The 20,944-nt window shown below is 35.5% G+C and overlaps 1 protein-coding gene and 1 long non-coding RNA gene across 2 annotated transcripts; one reads left to right on the top strand and one right to left on the bottom strand.

Annotated features, from left to right (window-relative positions):
- The first annotated feature begins 7,379 nt into the window (after window positions 1-7,379).
- Window positions 7,380-10,023, top strand: LOC18429799 (uncharacterized). The gene is made up of 2 exons (XM_020664612.2): window positions 7,380-7,988; window positions 8,270-10,023. Exons 1-2 carry the CDS (start codon window positions 7,712-7,714, stop codon window positions 9,535-9,537), a joined length of 1,545 nt encoding a protein of 514 aa, XP_020520271.2. The 5' UTR covers window positions 7,380-7,711; the 3' UTR covers window positions 9,538-10,023.
- Window positions 10,024-14,287: 4,264 nt separating this feature from the next.
- Window positions 14,288-15,977, bottom strand: LOC148780119 (uncharacterized). Its single transcript, XR_016042759.1, has 2 exons — window positions 15,692-15,977; window positions 14,288-14,667 (listed from the first exon to the last, which is right to left on the bottom strand). It is a non-coding gene; the product is annotated as an uncharacterized LOC148780119 (long non-coding RNA).
- Window positions 15,978-20,944: the final 4,967 nt, after the last annotated feature.

Below are 20,944 nucleotides of genomic sequence, written 5' to 3'. Positions count from 1 at the left end.
TGCAGCCCTATATTAACTTTCCCCCTTTGTTTTGGGTTAATAAATTTTTTTCTTTAATATAAAAATAAAATATTTTTAAGTAATTGTAAGGATTTGAGGTGTATTTTTATTTACATATGAAGACAATGATTATTATGTGAAAAAAATTTTTGTACAGTCCGCAATTCTTTGGCAAAAATATGTTTTGGTCCATATTTTCATAAAATTTAAAGAGAGGTCCAACATTTCCGTGTTTTTTATTTCAAATTACATTTACATACACCTCATATCATATTATTGTAATTGGCACATCGTTATTTTTTTTACAATGTTCCGTAATTTATTAATAAAGGAGAATTACAAGAATCTCATAAAATAAGATCATGTGAAACTGTCAAATTCGGCAAATCAGCACCTTTCTTTAACAAGAGAACAGCAAACTAGTTATCTTTCCCATACACATGCTGAAAGGTGACATTCTTCTCACGCACCAAATCTACAATCTCCATCAACTCCAATCTCAATCTCCATGGGAGCCTTGATATGAGGTTACACCAATTAATAACATTCAAAGAATCTCCCTCGACAATGCACGGGAGTTGAGCATTACGATCCTTGATAAGTTTTACACCTTGAAGCACTGCAAGCAACTCTGCTTCATTAACCGTTGTGATTCCATATGGATCTGCATAACAAAACAATATTTCCCCTCTATAATCTCTCACAACTTCCCCAATCCTGCTCGGCCCGGGTTACCCATCAAACTACCATCATAATTACTTTTTTTACTATCCTCCAAAGGTGCTACCCAACACCCTGTGGGTCTCGATTTGATCATCTAGTGTGCCATAACATTAGTAATATTTACTTCTAAATCAACTTTAGAGACTCCCAAACCTTCCTTTGTAAAACCAGCTCCATAAGGTATGTAATATCCTCTTTTAAATCACTAATTTTTTAGGAACAATCCTCTCAAAACCTCTCCTATTCCTTTCCAACCAGACCTCCTATTAGAGTGCAACCTTACCAATCTGAAAAATCATACAACCCACCTTAGGTAACCCATCGAAAGACAATTATTCAATAATGTGAATACGATTTTGAGGCAAGGTACCAACAATACCCAATTTACCCAAAAATCAACACCAAATGTTATAGGTAAAGGGGCAATGAAGGAATATATGATCTCTATTTTCATCACATTCCTTGCAAAGCATGTAAATATTGGTTACAATCCTTTCTTTCTTAATCAACTTGTCAACTGTCAAAGTCTTCCCTTGAAATAGTACCCAAAGGAAGACTAACTTTTTGTGGAACTCTCTATGCAACAAAATATGATAAGTTGATTTACCCGAAAAAGAACCATCACATTTGCCTCCCACATCAATTCATCGTTAAAGCCTTGGAATAATTTAACTTTATCTAGAAAGTTTAACAAAGCTGTCATTTGGCTAATGAAGTTGTCATTCACCCTATTATACAAGCACTTTATATCCTAAACCCCCCTCTCCATACTGAACATATCATTGATTTTTGCCAACAGATCACTTACCACTTTGAAAATAAGTAGATACGAGTATTTCAAAGGACACTCCCCAACCCAATTCGCATGCCAAAAAGAATAGTAGTTCCATCTTCAACCTCCCATTGAGAGCACCTTATTATGAAGCTTCTATATTGAAATTTATAGAACCAGTCTTGAAATGAAATCCCAATCGAAAGATAGTATGTATATCCAAAATAATACGCTAGACTTACAACGATGAAATGATTACAACTCCTACTGATCCGTAATAGTTTATATCTTAACCCCAACAAGAAAGATGAAAGGATTTGGCTGTTGAACTTAGAGGGCTCTTTCACTAGGGCTAAGAATTTACCTGGTTTGAATTCAAAATCTGAATTTAGGAAAGACCCTGAAAAAATCTTTAAAAAATTAGTCCAAAAATCCTTATAAAAATCCTTAGAAAGTTAAGAAATTCCCCAAATATACCAAGAAAATTAGGGGAACAAAAATAGAAAAAATCCTAAAAATCCCTAAAAAATTAGGGAAAACCTCTGGAAAAGGTAGGAAAAATTTCTAGAAAACCTTAGGCTAAAGGCCCTAAGTCCAAATCCCCTCAAAATCTCTCCAATAAATCCTCTCAAAATCTCTTCAAAATTAAGATCAAATCTTAGGAGCAAGTTCTCCTAGATCCAAAGTCATTCTTCGAGAAGGCAAGAGAAGGCATTCAAAGGTGTAAATCAACCCGTTGTCCTGATGCAAGTCCTAACTTCAGGTTTTTCAGGTATGTAATATTTCTCTTTTATTTATTTATTTATTTCTCTTTATTTATTTATTTATTTATTTTGTGTGTGTTTCTTTTTTTCTTAAATGTAAGTAGAATTTAAGATTTTTAAAGTTTAATAAACGGATTCTGAAGCTGGCGCTGCCAGTATGTTTAGAGGAGAACCAAATATGCAAAGATTTGTGATGCCCCTAAATCTATAATTTGAGCTACCCCACTCTCCCTACTAATCTAAAAAAATTAACTCATTTCGCAAGAGATTTGAGTTGATCTCGGTCAGATATCGATTTGAATTCGCATGTAAATACATTGCATACGTTTCTTTTTTTAAAATGGATCGCTAGGTCAAACCAGTCACCCACTAGTTATGTGCTAGAATGGAATGTACTTCAAGATTTTTTTCTACCACAAGTGAAAAAAAAACGTGAGAACTTGTAGAAATCGCACAAACATAGGACTTGGACCAATACGAGGATTCGAAAATGCTGATGAAGGGGCACTTTGTATTTTATTGATGTTTAATGAGCAGTAACCCCTTTATTTATTTCAAAAGGAAAGAGAATACTCCATGGCAACATTTCATTGTGGGTTACCTTCCTGCGTCTTGTATTAGACAAATGATCATGGATAAGAGGGAAAATGAGGGCTGAGGGCACTCATGAAGGACCGATTCAAAACTGATGTTGCATGCTATTTCTAGTGTTCCTAAGTTGATTACGCGGATAATATTGGATTTTCCATGGTGCTAGAGATTATTAACTATCAGAAAGTTTATATATGGAATGGACTCTGGTATATGGTTCTCCATGACTTTCTCCTCTGAGAGTCCTTATGAATGGATGGATTAATTGGATTAGGCACAAAGACATTTAACCAGGTAGCATTGGGTATTAATCTCCATCCATATGTTTGTGGTAGCTGATGGTGGGAAACCGCTGAACTATCATCCGCTTGCCCTACCAAATGTAAACTATATTATCTAATCGTTTGATTCATTTTATTGTAGACATAATTGGAGAGGAGTTATGAAACTTCCCAATTGTCAAGTGGAAGCATCTAAAAGGAAATATTAAACAAGATTATTTCGGGTGGGTTTAAGTATATTTAAGGGATTGTATGCTATGAGACCATTTATATTTGTTACAAGGAAGTCATAATTACTCCTAGGCATTAGATGTCATAGGCTCAAAATGTACCACAAAGTCCAAGAAAAGTTTTTATTGAACAATGAGTCTAGTCAATGACACGCTTATAACCACCCAATTTGAAATCTTGCAGATAAGAGTGATTGTGATATCCTTGTAACAAAAATAGATGGTCTCTTTGTATACTTTTCTTATATTTAATCTATCCAATGGAGTATGATATATGTTTCCAAGGCTACACTCACCTTCCATTTCCACCAATCTGATGAAATGTCCATGTGGGTACTAGTGTAAGTTAGTCTTCAGTTGTTTGTCGATAGGAACTGTTGGTGTATGTAGCATTCGAATATCATTAGGAACTGCTGGTGTTTGTAGCATTCGAATAACGTATGCAATGTCCCTTTGACTTTGGTATATTTTTCATATGAGCTTGTTGTTTTTTCTTCGAATGTTTCTACCTTTTGCATACATAAATTAGAGTTTTGCAACACAATATGTGCGGGTCCATCCAAGTGGAATGAAGCAGTGTTGTAAAAAATGACGAGTTAGCACGGAATCGCCCGGGTCGACCCAGGAATCGGTCATCCCGTGTCGATTCTCCTAAAACATAGAAAAACGTTGTGTTTAGCATCGGAACAGCATTTTTGGAAAGTAAAACGACGAGTTTCAACAGTAAAATGGCGGGTCGTTATAGTTAAAACGGGTCTACTACAGTAAATCCTGTGCTATGCCCATTTTTCACCAAAAAATCTATTGGATCATTAAAAATCTATTGGTTTCTTTTATCAATAATGGAGGGGAAACATCAATTGGGGTTGAATCAAACTGAAAACAATGCATTGTTGTGAATTTTTTTACTGAAATTTACGTTTTTTTTTAGCTGATTAGGGTTTTCCTCCAAATCGTGATTTTGGTGGCCATTCTTCATCGATTTGATCCATTGTTTTTTCCGAGTGATCATAGTAATATTGGATTTCATCAAAATCAAGTAACATAATTTGTTGTTTTGTATTTTTTTTGACAATTGTTTTTAGCGATATTTAAGGGTGTTTTGAGTGGGTTTAGGGTTTTGCACTGAAGTGTTTCTGCAACCTAAGGTTGGCCGCCTCTGCTATCTGCACTAAACCTTTCTCCTCTATTGCTCTTTTGAGATCTGTATTTTTCTATGTTTTGGTCTGTAGCTTATTATTTTTCCCTTGATTTAGTGGAATGAATAGTTTCTATTTCTTGTTATTATTTTGTTGCGGTTCTTAGATATATCTTTATTTGTTGCGTTGGTTTCCTATTGTTTAGATCAGTCCTTGGTGTACACTTAAGTTCTCTGTCATACATGGACTTTGTAGTTCCTGATAATTTTATATTTGATAATTTATTAGTTTTCCTTTGCTTTCTAGGTAACATTTTGGAATTGTTTGGTTTGGTGCTTTTGAATTTTATAGCTTTTGAGTTATTGATTTTGTCTCTTTTTTCTTTTTTCTTTTTTTTTTAATAATCTCATATCACCTACTTGATCATAAGCCTTGTGATGAAATTTGTGGACTAATAAATTTGAATTATATTGAAGATATTTATTTCCTTGCGTTCCAGTAATAGGGTATGCTTAATTTTTTTGGTATTTGCTCACTTGAAATAATAGGTGGTTTGAAGTTTATGTCATAATTTTCTGGACTCAATATCTAATGTTGGCAGTTTGATTTTAACTTTATCCCATTTTTCTTTGTGGTGTTTTGCAAATAAGAAACATGGTTATCATCAGATGCAAACACCTAAAGTTAGTCATGTTTATCATTAGATGGAAACACTTAAAGTTTGTCATTAGCGTGTTTGAGTATATGACTTTCATTAAATACTTAAATTTTGGGAGATCTACAATTTTGAAGAATTATTTGTCATTTAAACATGTGTCATGGCTTTTGTCAATTTGGATAGAGCAAGATCAGTACATGGTATTGTGGTAGCAGGTATTGCCTTACTGAAATGGGTTTGGCCTTAAGAGAGGATGTAAAGAATTCTAGGGAGAGTTATTATACAAGCTCCATATACGACTTTCAGGGAATATTATCTCTAAGTAGAAGTCATACTTATTTGAAAATTTGGAGCATAACTAAAAGTGAATGCATGAAACTCCATTCTAAAGATTAACTAATTCTTGGGACCTACCTAAAAGTTGTGTTTTATGTGATACTTTCTTGAATTATATCTAAATCTATTCTTTTATTTTTTGTATTTTTTTAGAAAGATCTACTCTTTTATTATTTGACTTCTTTGATGATTAATCTTACAGTGAATTTAATGGTTAACAATAGTTCATACATAGAAGAACATCTTAATATTCACATATTAATGCAAAAAAATTAAAGTTAATAACGCTATACTCTCATTTCTTATTGGATTCTTAAAAACAACATTTATAATGATTTTTAATAATTTTTTTGGAGTTTTATAAGGCCGAATATGATCGATTCGGACGATTTCCAATCCTAATCGTCGATTCACCGATCCATATCGTATTTTGGGGTGCCCAATCCAAAGCACCGATCCATTTTTTAAACCCTTGGGATGAGATTAGGTGAATAAAAAGCTTAAAGGCTAAGATTTAAGAACATGGGTTATTATGATTGCAACAGTCTTCACTGTTCTCTTTATTTTTAGTAGAGGAGATCGTGAAATTGAAATTGTAATTATATTATTATATTAAAACAACCTTGTTCGATAGATTTTTGATGTGTATCCTCAATTCTACATTTTAAGGTTGCAACCTTATACAAATTTTTTTCATAATTTAAAGCTAGTCAAAGATTTCCAGTATTGAAACTACATTTCTCAACACTATTTGAAGGTGAGCTATAATTTGACGAACCACACCCAATAGATTTTCAAGCAATTATAAGGTTTTGATACCCAAACGATATCTCAAAGTAAATTTTAGAGGTGTGCCTTATTTCTATAATATAAGGAGGCAACCTCTGATAATTTTCCGATGATTGAGAGCCCTCCAATTGATCATCTCGACATCTAGATGTATGGAAATAAATAAAAACAAGAAATTCCAAATCCAAAAATTAGTAAATCTTATAATGAGTTTTTTGGACCTATAGTTTTTCGATGTTTGAGAACCATCCAATTGATCATCTCGACCTTGAGATGTATGGAAATAAAGAAAAAAAAAAAAGAATTCCAAATCCAAAAAATATTAATCTTATACCAAGTTATATGGACCATCTATTTTCAAAATTTTCAAATATTTATTAATATGATTGATATGTACTATTTTTTAAATTATAAATTCTATAACTTTAGATAAAAATATATTTTCAAGCTATTATAAGATTTCCCAAACCAAAACATCTCAAAGTAAATTTTAGAAGCGCCAGACAACCTTATACAAACCTCATCCATAATATAAAGCCAAAAGGCTTTCTGCTCCCTCGGGGGTATACTATGCATTTACTCTCTTATATAGGACCCCACTAGAGCATACTATGTATTTACTCCCTGATATAGAACCCCGCCTAGGATAAATTTTAAGAACCCAAAATTTGGGGATATAACCTCTTTAACAGAGATTAATTTCAATAAAAAATTATTTTCTAGTTATACTATCTAAGCATTTGAAAAAACAAAAAAAAAACTTAAAATTGAATGGAAACCATCCAACTTTTAGAGAGAGAGTTAGATTTAAGTGTTAGAAAACTCAAATTTAAAAAAAACAAAAACAGAAAAAGAAAAATGAGATTAATCATCTAGTGATTCTAATGTGATTACCCAATTTTCAGATTGAAAACAAATCCTCCCAAATAAGTCATATAAGTGAGGGTATAAAAGTAAAGTGTGCTCCCAAAGGAGCACAGTATGTATAAGTATGCTAGTATAAAAGTAGAAAAATAACATAAACAAACGATTTAACGTCAGACAGGAAATTCAAAATTTAAATGAGATAAATAAAGAAATGGGAAATTGGATCCTAGCCGTCGATCCTGACAGTTGAGGAAGAAAAACAATTAGAGCTCCTTTCTCTCCCTAATTCTGCTTTTTGTTTCTCGCTTTAAGTCTTGCCACCCTGACAGTTGAGGAGAAAGAAACAGTTCTCTTTCCCCTCTCTCTCATATCCCTCTCTTTCTCTTTCTCTTTCTCTTTCTCTCTCTAATTCTTTCTTTTGTTTGTCTCTCATTTTAAGTCTTGCCAACAGTTGAGGCCTCTCTCTCATTTTCCTTCTCCCCCTCCTCCTCGTTCATTGCGTACCTCTGCCTCTTTCTCCCTGTAAGTCTTGGTCTCTCTTATCTTCCCTTCTCTGATTCCATGGAACCCTTCATCTCTGATTTTTCAAATTCCTCTGGCTCTGAGGCCAAACCAGTTTCCATTGATGGAAACCAATCGACCCCAAGGTTAACGATTAGGCTCAAGGTGGGCAAGAAAACAGACTCTCAATGTGAATTCGGTTCTCCCGAATCAGTTGCTTCTCAATTTGATCGGCTCGCTGGAGTTTTAGGCCATTATAGCTGCAAGCTCTGCAACCTGAAGTTCGGCTCAAAGCGATGTCTCGGAGCTCACGTTAAAGTCCATGCATCCAATTATGGTAAGTTTTTGCAGGTTCTTTAGCCAGATATGGCTTACTTCTTCCAAGATATTTTGGGTACTTTTTTAATCAATATTTTATAATGCAGGTTCTTTCCTAATGTTTTTCTTACCTGCTGCGTTCTTTCTGAATTGGGTACTTTTTTAATTAAGATTTTTTCTAATAATTTCCTTGTCTGCCTCTTTCTGAATCAAATTTTTTTGATATCGGTTCTTTTGTCATCAAAGTATTATGGTATGGGTTTTTCTCAAATCGAAGTTTCATGGTTTTGTGTTTTGCAGGTTTCACTGACAGTGATAGGATAGGTTTGAAAGATGAGCACGAGAGGAGAAAGGATGGTTGCAGAGGAGAAAGAAAGAGCACAACATTAGAGAAAACAACAAAGCATACCCAACAAGAACCAGTGTGTGCTCTGTGCACCAAGAAATTTCCCTCGATGAAGGCTCTGTTTGGCCACATGAGGTGCCACCCAAAGAGAGATTGGAGAGGGATTCAGCCACCGGAAAAGCCTGTACTCGCCAGAAACAATGAGAGGAACCTGCAGGTCAAATATTCCAGCAATGGCGCACAGATGAATTCAGTGGAAAGTTTGTCATACCATACCAATAGCACCATAACAGAAGAGAGCTCAAAAGAACATTATCCTCTCTCTCCCCTCTCAAATTGGTTGGTCACTGGATCTGGAGCAAGAAAGAACCAAACTGCCAGGTCCAAAAGTAAAGATTTGCAGAGACAGAGATTTGAGGGAGCTTCAAAAAGCATGAAACAAACTGTGCATCACTTACCCATTCTTTCTCAATCTCATGGAAATTTGGAGGAATTGGGTTTCTTGGAAAAACAAGAAACTGACAAGGAAAGCCTGGAATCGGATCCCAAAAAGAGTGAAATCCTCCATGAAAGCTTCTTAGTTTACCGTCGTGATCAATGGAAGAAGAAGACAGAGGTGAAGAGGGAGGCGAGAGCTATTGAGACAGCTGCTAATTCTGGCACACCCCAAGAAGGTGAAATCATTTCAAACTGCCATGATTCAAAGAAGAGGAAGCTTTTCATTGGAGTCTCTGCCGCTAATAACTCTGAGGAGGAGGAAGTATCACAAGAGGATGTTCAAGTTTCTGGAATTGGGTCTGAGATTTCAGTGGCCTTCTTGAAAGTATCTGTCAATAAAAGACCAAAAATCAGCAGAATTCCTGACAATTTCTCGCCAGAAAGGCAAGGGAGCCATATATGCACTAAGTGTAACCAATGGTTCAATTCAGGTCAGGCTTTAGGTGGCCATATGAGGAAACATTTTGACAGAAAGAAGCTTCTAGCCAAATTGAAAGCTCATCATTCTTCAAAGAGGTTGATGGGTTCTCAAGTTGAATTGGGAGGAGAAAGAAAGAATGGAGGAGCAGAGAGAAGGAATGAAGAGAGAATGGGGGCTATGGATCTTAATGGGGTGATGCCTATTGAAGATGAGGATTTGAAATTTGCTATAAGTATGTTGGAGGTGGTGCCTGCTTATGCTGGTTATGTGAGATCTAGACTTTTCATGATCTCTGAGGCATAATTCAGGAGTTTGGGAAGCCACTGAAAGAGGACTTTGGGGTCGTGGTTTGGAAGACTAGAGAGCATTCTTTGGGTAACATTGCAGTGGTTTTGCCTGCAGAATTTTTTTAGCACAGTTTAGTGGTTTTCTATGGGGAAAATTATTGTATAGAGTGATGAATTTATCAATTGTTTTGGGAAAAATCTCCATTGCTCTTGATAGTTATTTAAGCTGACAAATTGTTGAATGTAATTAAGTTTATGGAGCTTTTGAAAGTTATTTAAGCTGACAAATTGTGAAATGTAATTAAGTTTACGAAATTGGTTCCACTTTGCCATTGTTTTTTTCTTTCTGGTATTTAGTTTGTGAATTGTTTTGGCTTTTACATATAAATTATCAGCCATTTTGAAATCGGGAGCAGAGGAATAATCTCTCTTTGTACAAGTTATTTGTTATAAGTTCATGTGCAGTGCTGTTCTTATATTTATGAAGCCTATTTTGGAGTTACAATAGTGCCTCTTTGGCTGTTCATTGACTCTCCACCCTCAAATGATCAAAGCATTGTATGGGTTACTGTTAAACCAGAGTTCACTATGGACCTTGGAATGTGAGCTTCTCCTTTAAAGGTTTAGTCAAATTTTCAGATATTTTTGAATTGATTGGCAACTGAAGATAAACTTCTAAGCGGTCAATTTTAGCCTCATTAATTTCCTTAAAAAATATATACCTTTTGTTGTGAGGAAGAAATAATGGACTATATTGCTTGTTCTGCTTAACTTCATTCGGAAGTTTGGAAGGAATGATTCTTCTCCAGTTTGCTTGTTATGGTCATGATACCTTTATAATTTGGTTCAAACATTCATATGAAAGCTGGAACAGCATTGCCATTTTGGACTTGTGAGCAAACCATGATATGCATGGATGGAAGAAATTACTGGAATCTAAGGTAAACTTGAAAGGATCATGCAAGATTGTTTCGACTGATCAACTGGGATGTGATCAGGTGGACACCTAGAGACGATGTCTGGAAAACTGAAGATGCTGCATATATAAGTTCTGTTAATAAATGTTATTACTCTTCCCCAAGGTTTAACTTGTAGTGGAAGGGCTTGCTTGATTCAAAGAGTCATGCCGTCAAACTGCAAATAGTGTTTGTACAGGAACATCGGACTAGCTTGCTTTACCCCAGCTCTTTCAGCTTGTTAGAAAATTTGATGTGATCAGAAATTCCACGCCCTTCTATTCGGCGTCAATTTCATTATGTGTAACTTCTTCAGTTCGCATGTTATAAATCGTTGACTTGCTATGTGGTTGCTCCATGGGAAATGGTCCTTCACCTCGGAGACTTGCTAAAAGCTCCATAGAGATGCTGCATTTGTTTCCACAGCCTTTGTTTTTGTGGCAGACTGTTTATTTGAACATGGGTGTCTCAAGAAGGTTTTTGGCATCTTAGGATGTCTAGCAACACCAATGCTCATGCATTTGTCTTCTTGTACTCTTTTAAAATATGCATATTGCAGTAATGTTCAGTACAGTTTAGAGGTCCAAACATAGGTAACAAGAGCATTGCATGAATTTTCTTAATGAATTTTTTGAAGTATATTGAGAAGCATCGAATTAAGATTTTAGAGTTTAAGGATATATAAGAACTGTATTCTTTAATCCTTTTGCTACTCAAAACCATGCTTTTGTATCTCTAAAGAAATTAACTTGTAGTCTGACATTGATAGTGGTTATCTTATCCATGTGATACTTTCATACAATTCAATAATTTCCAATTATGATTCAAAGTAGATTGTACAAAACGAGTTTTGATTATTTCTCATTACTTTGTGATTTTTCCGTTATTACTCTTCACTTTTTGTGCGTATTCCTGCAGAATATGGAGTGTTTTGCATAGAAACTCTGAAACTCGGGTTGATTTTTGGTAAATAAAAAGTGAGAAAAAATACAACCCACAACCAGCAGCAACAAGTAAAATAATAATAATAGTAAAACAGGAAAGAAATAATGCAAAAAGGACACTAGGATTTTACGTGATTTGTCATAGATGTAACTATATCCACAAGAAAAGACGATCGACAGTTTTTAACTAATAATAATGAAAAAAAATTACTAGTTGGTACTTAGCAAACTCAATCTCTTACAAAACCTCCATGTATGTATAATTTTCTCTTTTTGCTCTCAAGGTTTCCCTCTCTTTTTTTATATATTTCTCTCTATACATAAGCCATTATAAAAAAGATAAAGTTTATAGAGCGCCAAGGCTTTATGAAAACAAAATAAAGCCAAACCTCAAATTGTCATTCGGAAAGTACTTTCGGCATTGAAAATGTTTATGATGGCTCTAAAATTAATTTCCAATACCAACAATAAAATTTGAAACTCAAAAAATTGCACAAATCTTGTGGTTATGTGAACACTTGTTGTTTGGGTGAAATGGATAACTAAATGATTTGTTGCAATATACACTATCTTTAGAGCTTGAAATCCTCTTTTTTTTTTTTACAACTTTTATATTCAAGCTGGATAGATGAATTATTTCCTTATTTTGATAGGGCCGCAGCCCTATCAAACCATTTCCCTTATAAAAAAAAGTGAAAAGCAGCCGAAAGGTAGGTACACTAGGACGTCTCCATATTTGCAACTTAAACATTTTCTTAATTTGGGTCTTCAAGTCCATCCTAATCCAAATAGGACCACCCTAAAGTTAACTCTTAGATAAGTCCTCTGGATGTAATGATTGTCTCCACTGAGTTTTTCTTGAGAGAGTTTTTAATCCAAGAACTAATTCCAATACTAATGAGGCCTCATGAAAGTAAAAAACCTTAACGACATATAGTTCATTAAATACAATATATTCATACAACCATAAACAAACTGTTAGAGTCTGAAAAATTCCCATGTAACGAAGAGAATGAGAGGATTATTATGGTATACTGAATTGATGCGACAGTCGTTTGTGGTTTATGGATTAATAGATTTAGAAAATTTCGTTTCCTTGTCCTATGTGGGATGCTTGTTTGTGATGTATTTTTGCAGTAGAATTTCGTTTCCTTATTCTAGGTGGGATGCTTGTTTCTGTATGAGACTTGAGTGCTTATGAAAAAAAAGTCAATTGCATGAGAAATTCATTTCTTTTGTTTAATTTTTTGTGAAATTTGGTCAGGACCTTTGAACCATTCAGGATGTCATCAGTTACCACAGATACTGGAGGATATCCATGTCATACTTGTCTGCAGCACGACATACCATGTAACTTAAGTGCATCAAGTTCCCCATCGAACCCTAGAAGAATGTATTATCGATGTCCAAACAGTTTTTTTTAATGGTGCAATGAAAATATGGAAGTGATGAATTACAATGTGAACTTGAGGCATTGTAATGTACAACAAAGGAATCACTCACAAGTATAGCAAGAGCATCTTATGGTCATGCCTGAACCGACTGGTCATTCAACAACAAATTGTTGAGGCCTTAAGGCATACGCAACAATTCCTATTTTTGTATGTAATGAATACGTTTATTTTTGTACCGCTTATGTTAAAAAGTGTTTGACATGACTAAAGAGTTGGTTTCGCAACTCATAAAACAGTTATTCTAGTTGATATTAACTTCAGTAATATTTTGTTATGGGAAAGCTTTTTCTATGATATCAGCATGAAAAGTAATTGCACCTTGATAATTTTCTAGTATTGTGGTTGATGAACCTTCGATTGTCAAAGCTACACAATTGGCCTCAACTTCGGACCAACAACAACGCATACCGTTCTTTATTAACAAAGTACAACAAATTCCCATCTCTTACAATGGAAGGTCAATGATTTATGATACATGGAGAATCCACTAGCACCACCAGATCTCCAAATTGATGCCAATAGATAATCATAAGAATGACTAATTTAAACATCAGCACTGAAGCCCGTGAGGAACTTCATCTGCAAATATACTTGCAGACGAACATGAGGTAACAGAGCTAGCAAATTCTTTGGTTATTCTATATTTACTCTTGAGCTAGTAATAGTTGAGATGTTCTTGGCTTCATCAAATAGCAAATTCTTTGGGTTATTCAATATTACTCTTGCAAAATCTTTGGGTTATGCAGCGGACCAGTAGCTTATCAAATAGCCAAGCTCTGGGTTTGACCACCAAACAATTGAGCCAAATCTTTGGGTTCCATGAATGCAACATCAAGTAGCACAACCTTCAACATCGTACAAGACAGGTAGTACCAGGAACACATTGAACTCAATCAAAACCTTCAACATCGTTGTTTATATTGTTGCCAAAATTTGTACTTCAGTTAATGAAAATAACTACATTTTCAAATGCATAAAGACCAAAAGGCGAAAAATAAAATAAAAGGGAAACTAAATTGTACCAAATACATAGGCCACGAGGCCAAACTGAGATATCACTTAAATCATTCTTTCCAAATAAAAGTGTACACTGGGGGTCAATAGAGTCGTCACCTACAGGGCTACATCGCTTAAAGTTGCAATCTACCGGATCCTTGATGCATACAAAGGACCGAGAAACACTCCCGGAGTACTCTTGTCCTTTAACAGCAGCATTCATTTCCTCATCGATAATGGCATGATATGATGCTAAGTAATAACAAAATTTCACTCTCAAATAAATGCATATTACGTCACATCCGTCATTATGCAGTTATTAAGCCAAATCCTACGCCAATGTGAATATGTGCAGATACCACAATCATGAGCCATAGAAAATAAAATGAAAAAGTAACAAAGATTGGGAAAGAGAATTTCTACCAAATGTCCAAAAACTGTCATAAAAAAATTCCCTCTATAATGTACATCAAGGAGTCCTTCTCAGACAAGCAACACTCCAATTGTCCCTCAAAAACCAAACAAAAATTCTGCACAATATAAGTTAGACCACTTCTTCCTAAACCCAATCACCATGCCAATGACAAAAGCATAGAAAAATATTACATTGGAAACACCACAATCAAACCAGGCACAATAGATAACTACATCACAGTCGCCCGAAAATAGGGCAGATCAATGCTTCCAACCAAGCTCATGCTGCAAACCAGATTTTATGTATAGGCCAAGACGCCAAACTGAGATTTCGTTCAATCGTTGCTCTGACGACTCACCAATATTTTATGCCTGCAATCACCTGCAGTTCAACAGTCAATGTTCATTTTCAGCAGTCAATAAACAACTTAGAACCCCCATATAACATACACAGGCAACTCAGCAGTCGATGTTCACTTTCAGCAGTCAATAAACACCACAGAATGTGTAGGAGAGCATTGTCCATCATGAAAATTCTAAAGTCCATACACATGGATCAACATCTTAATAGGCAAAAAAAATTGAATTATACAAGAAAATCAGTTTTGTAGCATAATTGTTCACAATTAGCATCTCGAGCATTCGACTCAAAATGTTCTTATAATAGCAGATGGATAATAAGGCATAGAACATTTGACATATCTCCCTAACTACTACATAATAGTTATCCTCATTTCCTTTTAACATTGCATCAAAAAACTTTTTTTTTATCACTGCAATAGTACAGATTCAGGGGTAACAGATCATACAATTTGCATCTAATTCATAGTAGATTCAGGGATAACATAATAGTTATCCTTATTTCTCAGGCTCAGTACAATTTCCAACATCTAATTCATAGTAGTATCTCCAATCTTACCATATTCCACCATCTAAAGAATTTAAGTAGGTAAGAGCTAAACATAGCTTTAGTAGGGTTCAGTCCGCATTCACAAAGCTTGCTAATTACCAAAGAGTAAGTAGAAGCATCAGGAGAACATCCATCTCACAGCATAGCTTCGCATCATTTTAATGCCTCTTGTAATTGATTCCCACTACCAAGAGACCCTATTAAACAATTATAAGTGTGGATATCAGGGCCAACCCCTCTGTCAACCATCTCTCTAACCTAGGAGGAAACCTAGGGAAACCTATGGAGTCATTACCAAAGGCAGAAGAGAATCCCTGCCATGGAATTCTCACTAAAAACTAGCTGGTGTAAGATGGGTTTTCTAATTGGAAAGGGTGAGGTTTGATTCTTCCCATCTCTCTCGTCTTGTTGATGCTTGGATTGCATGTCCATCAATGTAGCCAACACGCCATTATCCATATAAAAAAGAAAATAGAGGTGAAGCCAAAAAACTCACCTGCGTGGCGAGAGGGAGACACGCTACTGTGGTGGATTTTGCTGGTGTGGCGAGAGAGTGAGAGACGCTGCTGTGGTCTCTGTGGAGAAGATGCAGGCCTTCCTCGAGAATGGCTGAGAGAGAGAGAGAGAGAGAGGAAATGGCTGAGATTAGAAAGAGAGAGAGGGAGGGAGGGAGAGAGGGTGAGGGGTAAGGGAGGGGGTGGTGGTGGAGTAAAAGATTACATGCTCCCTTGGGCTAATTTTTGCGGCATTAATTCATGGGCCAAAACTCATGAAACAAACTATCAACATGACCCAAAAGTTTTTGGAAGACGATCCATATTTCGAATTTTTAACCATTTTTTTTTTTTCACTCATTCATCTCAACATCTTCATCTCAACTACACTCACTTTACGAGTATGTAGTTTCTTGACTGCCAATATTCTACTTCATAAATCACATCTCACAACTGTCCTATAGAACTGCCTTCAGATTCATTGGTATGCAGCAATCACATAAAACTCCGTTTCCATATCTCCACTTCGTCTATCCAGCTCTAATTCTATGTGCACTATCTTCCTCAATCTTTTTCATTTTCCTAGATTATCAAACCAAGATATCGAAAGTGTAATCTTTTTGGTAATTTTTGGCCATTAATATTAATTACTTCTTCATCTCTACTCCTATAATTACTAAACTTTTATTCCATACAATTTGTCTTAGTCCAGCTAATTTTAAAGCTTTTAGAATCTAGAACTTTCCTCCAAAGTTTTAACTTTGTGTTGACGCCATTTAAGGTCTCTTCTATAAAAAATATGTCACCCACGAACAACATGTACTACGGTACCTCATCGTTTAGGTCCCTAGTTAAGTTGTCCATAACTAAGACAAAGAGGTATATGAGAGTGTAAAAACACCAAATTACATAGGCTTGCAATTAGCCAATGAGACAATACAAGTGAATACAACTCAAAATTCTTGTACTATTCACCACAAATGAGCTTACAACCTTCAATTACACTAGCATAATTGTGATTGCAGTAGACAAATGACTGAGTATACACTCAAAAATAAGAGGAGACAACTCAATTAGGGTCCCATGACCAACATAAAACAAAACTACACATAGATATCAACGAACTAGACAAGTATGAGGTGATTTTAAAACTTCTACACCATTCAATTTTAATGCAAATTTATATATCAAATGACTTCACAAAACTCAAGGAAACATGATCACCATTATTACAATACATAAATGCTCAAATGAATTATGCAATGCAGCATGTCCATGGGAAGCCAATCGCAGTTCTCGGGTGCCCAGTTCACGGCCCTAGGCCTTAGCTATGTGCCATAAAGTGACATCTGATGGCATATCTCAAAATTCAGCCAAATTCATCATGTCAAGAGTGGGAAGCTAATCAACTACTGATATACACTAGAAACATGGAAGAATTTGCAGAGATCAAATAAACAAAAACATAAGTGGAGCTCGTGGGAGAAATCTTGAGATTAGATCACAAAACAGTCTCAAGAGTTCACAAAACCGTGCCATAGAAATTCGTTATAATCTCCTCTCATAAAATCAAGAATTTTATCTATAAAAAATGCTATTCAATTGACTGATTTTGATGTGAAAAACTCAGAAATATCAGTCAATTATCCTCCAAAAATCTCAAAAAAAGGGTCATGGAAACTAGATCAATTTATGCACAGATGATCCCTTCAACTATATGGACTAAATTTGATCAAGAATTCATGAATCAATAATCAAATGGATAATGGGACCTTGCTGTAATTAGGAAGCAAGAAGAAAATACTAAAATCAATAGCAAATGATAAGATCTTACTCAATTGATGGTCTTGAAAACTAGATCATCCATGGCTTTGATTAAGCTTGAATTCATCATCAATGGAGCTTTCTCTCACTTGAATTGAACACACACTTTTGATCTTATGGAGGAGAGAGAAAGGAAGAGGAATAGCTTTGGGTGTGCCACACAAGTGTGACCAAAGAGGGAGTGGTGTGCCACTTAAAGAGAGAGAGAGGGAGAGAGAGATGGAGAGAGAGATTGAAACCATAGTTGTTGGCAACACTTTGAAACCCGAATCATTTCAGGAACTAGAATTGCAGAATTGTGGCCGACTACAAGATTCCTATCTTAGGTATCGTTGTCCATACAATAGGAATCGCTAGAAACGAGATTCCTAGTTTTTTAAAATTGTGTTTCAACCGAAATAGATCCAAGTTCCATCCACCTATGGAATCGAGATTTCGTCCTCCTTAGAATCGAGATTCGCAACCCCTTGGAATCAACACTTCAGGAGCCAAGATTCATTAATATGAGGAATCGAGTTTCCAACACATAAGGAATTGAGATATGTTATTGTTTCAAATCGTGATTCTAACATATTTGGAATCTAGTTTTTGAAGTATATGGATCAGAGATTCATGCCAGTGTGAGATCGAGATTTACAATAATATGGAATGTGGAAGGCGTTTGACGAGCCCTACCAGGAATCAAGATTTAATTTTTATGGAGAAGGAAGCAACAAACACATCCTGAGCCCCATCAACTTTAGAACCTATATTGGATGTTTTTTATTATAAGGCTTCCCAAATTTTAAAGTGACTGTGTTGATTATTGAACTTGCGGTCATTATATACAAAATACAAGTATTTTTAAATGGGTGCAGTTTGTATAGAGCCTATGCTCTAAATAATCAAATTAGAGCCTACCTTCAAATAGTTTCTAGAAATGTAGTTTCAACACCAGAAATCTTTGTGATAGCCTTAAAATATATTTTCATCTTTTTTTATAAAGTTTAAAGCTTCAAAAAGTGTAGATCGATGTATCAATGAAAACTTCAAAATCTTGAAAATTGATGATTCAAAAATTCATTACAAAATACACTATTTCCAAAACTTGAAATCCATGTTTTTTCTCATGTCCATGCATCTTGATGTCGAGATGATCAAGTTGAGGATATTTGGGCATCAAAACAATCTCTTTTAGTGAAGTTTTTGGGGTAGGATCTAACTTGACTGTTTAGAGCTCGGCTCTAATAAAACTTTTCCCTTTCTAAATTGTGATGTTGACTTCATTATTATAAAGACAAAATAGGATTATGTCTATGCCATGGTTTTACTTTTAATTGTATGTGTTGTATTTACTAGTTACATTTTAAATTTAAAGTAAAGGCCATCCATGGTGGCACAAGTAAAATAATGAAACCCTGAAACCAATAGAAGCATTCGAAGGAAGATTGCTACTCCAATTGACGTGGAATCAAGATTTAATCCTTGCTGGAATCCAGATTTGATATATTTGGGAATGTCTACCCACAATTAATGGGTTCAAGTATTTAAAGATGCGTTGGAATGAGAACTTGAAAATAAGGAATTGAATTTCCTTGGTTCCAATAGATGGTTTCTAAAGATGTGTTGAATCGAGATTCTGAAATTAAGGAATCGAGTTTCTTTGGTTTCGAAAGCGGTTTCCGTAAATATTCTTAATGGAAATGCAGAATTGGATTTCGGAATAAGAAACGCGAGGTCGATGGAGAGATTCCGGTAAGTATGGATTGAACTCAAGTGAATGAAATGCATGGCTTAAGAGGGTATTTATAGGCCTCTAGCCACCAAGTATATTGATGCTTCTAGATAGATGAATCTAGGCCCTCTATGTCATAATCTTATGGTTACAAAGATAGGCTTGATCCTAGCCCACCATCCACCATCCACCATCATCCATCAAGATGTGTGGTATGGATTTAAGCATTATTATCCTTTTTTAATAACCACAATTTACTCCAGTTTCTCTAATATTAAAATACCCATGCTCTTTTCATATAATTGAACTTAAAACCAAGCTAGAGGGCAATACCCTTGAGGTAATTTGACAACTTCTAGCAAAAATCAAATTTGAAACTTCCCTCCACATTTTAAGAGCAAGAGGGGCTAATCAAATCACGCAATATAAGCTAGTTGGTTAAGTGCACAATTTCCAAATACTTTTAGGGTTTAAGTTGAAATTTCAAACCCTATGTCCCTTCTAGAAGGCTCACACATGTGCACAAAGCACTTGCTTTTTACATCTAACATATGCTCAAAGTAATTTTCTAATTTTCCAAAATATCACAAAATAACACATTTAAATGCCCCTTAACATGAAATAACAAATACACAAAGGACAAGGGCGCCTCCATGGGGGGTTGATGTCACCCCCACATCACCTCCACGCAGGGCTGATGTGGGACCCCCGTGACACCACGTGCACACCCATAGGCCATTTGGGTGTTTCATAGGGGGATTGTTTGTTATTTTGCAAAAATAATTCCAAAAAGCTCATTTTCTTGTTAAAAAAAATTTCCAAAATCCAAAAAAATCATTTTAATCATTTTCTATCAAAATAAAATGCTTCAACACTATATAAAACATTTCCAAGGGAAATTAGTCTCCTATGGAGTTGAATTAGGAATCGGAGCACTCCAGTCAACTAAACCTGGAATCTGAAGCCACCTTCTCGATGTGACCCAACAAACTCGTCACCTACAGTGTATAATCAGGGGCTCATAATGTGATTTATCAAAGTCAAACCAATGAGCGACCTTAGATCCCCAAGTACTGTGGATTCTAGGTGCACCCCCCTAGAGGAAATGCACACACATGGTGCAGGGGTTCCTCTCTTGGCAAGTGCATACCTCTCACCAATGTATCCCTGGAAGATCGCCTTTCCATGCATTGTGATTGTTTATGCACATGCTACAAGAATGTTCTAAGAGTCAGAGATTTAAGCCAATGTCATTTGATCGACTCCAACCTTCCCATACAAGGCTATTTTGTCATTGAGCTTATATCATCAATCATATAAATCACATCGCCTTGGCCCATCACACAATCATGAGGTTCAATCATAACAACCGATCTTGACAAAGCAGTAAGCTGCAACCCATACAAATCCTCCTCATAACTCACTCGGGGTTCTATGACTCTTGGTCCCACGCCAAGATCCTAGAGTCATGTTGCTCTAATACTCCCACTAAAGTTAAGAGCTATTCAAATGTCAGAATTTGAAGGCCTTGAAAGGACATAATTCCAACAATATGGGCTCAATGCTGACCCTTGATGTAGACCTATTGTCAATAAAAACTCACTCATCTCTTCACTAGTTGTTCGTATACTAGTTAGCAATCCCTCGTATATCTCTCACCAAGTCGATGTAGTGTCTGGAGACTCCTTTCTTTCCCAACACCCACTAAATCAAATCT

This window comes from Amborella trichopoda, chromosome 10 (assembly GCF_054954075.1).
Source record: "Amborella trichopoda isolate Santa Cruz 75 chromosome 10, AtrichopodaSantaCruz75HAP2 v2.0, whole genome shotgun sequence".
In the NCBI taxonomy this organism is placed as follows: Eukaryota; Viridiplantae; Streptophyta; class Magnoliopsida; order Amborellales; family Amborellaceae; genus Amborella; species Amborella trichopoda.
Note: the sequence above shows the minus strand (reverse complement) of the source record. Positions and strands in the feature narration are given on the sequence as shown.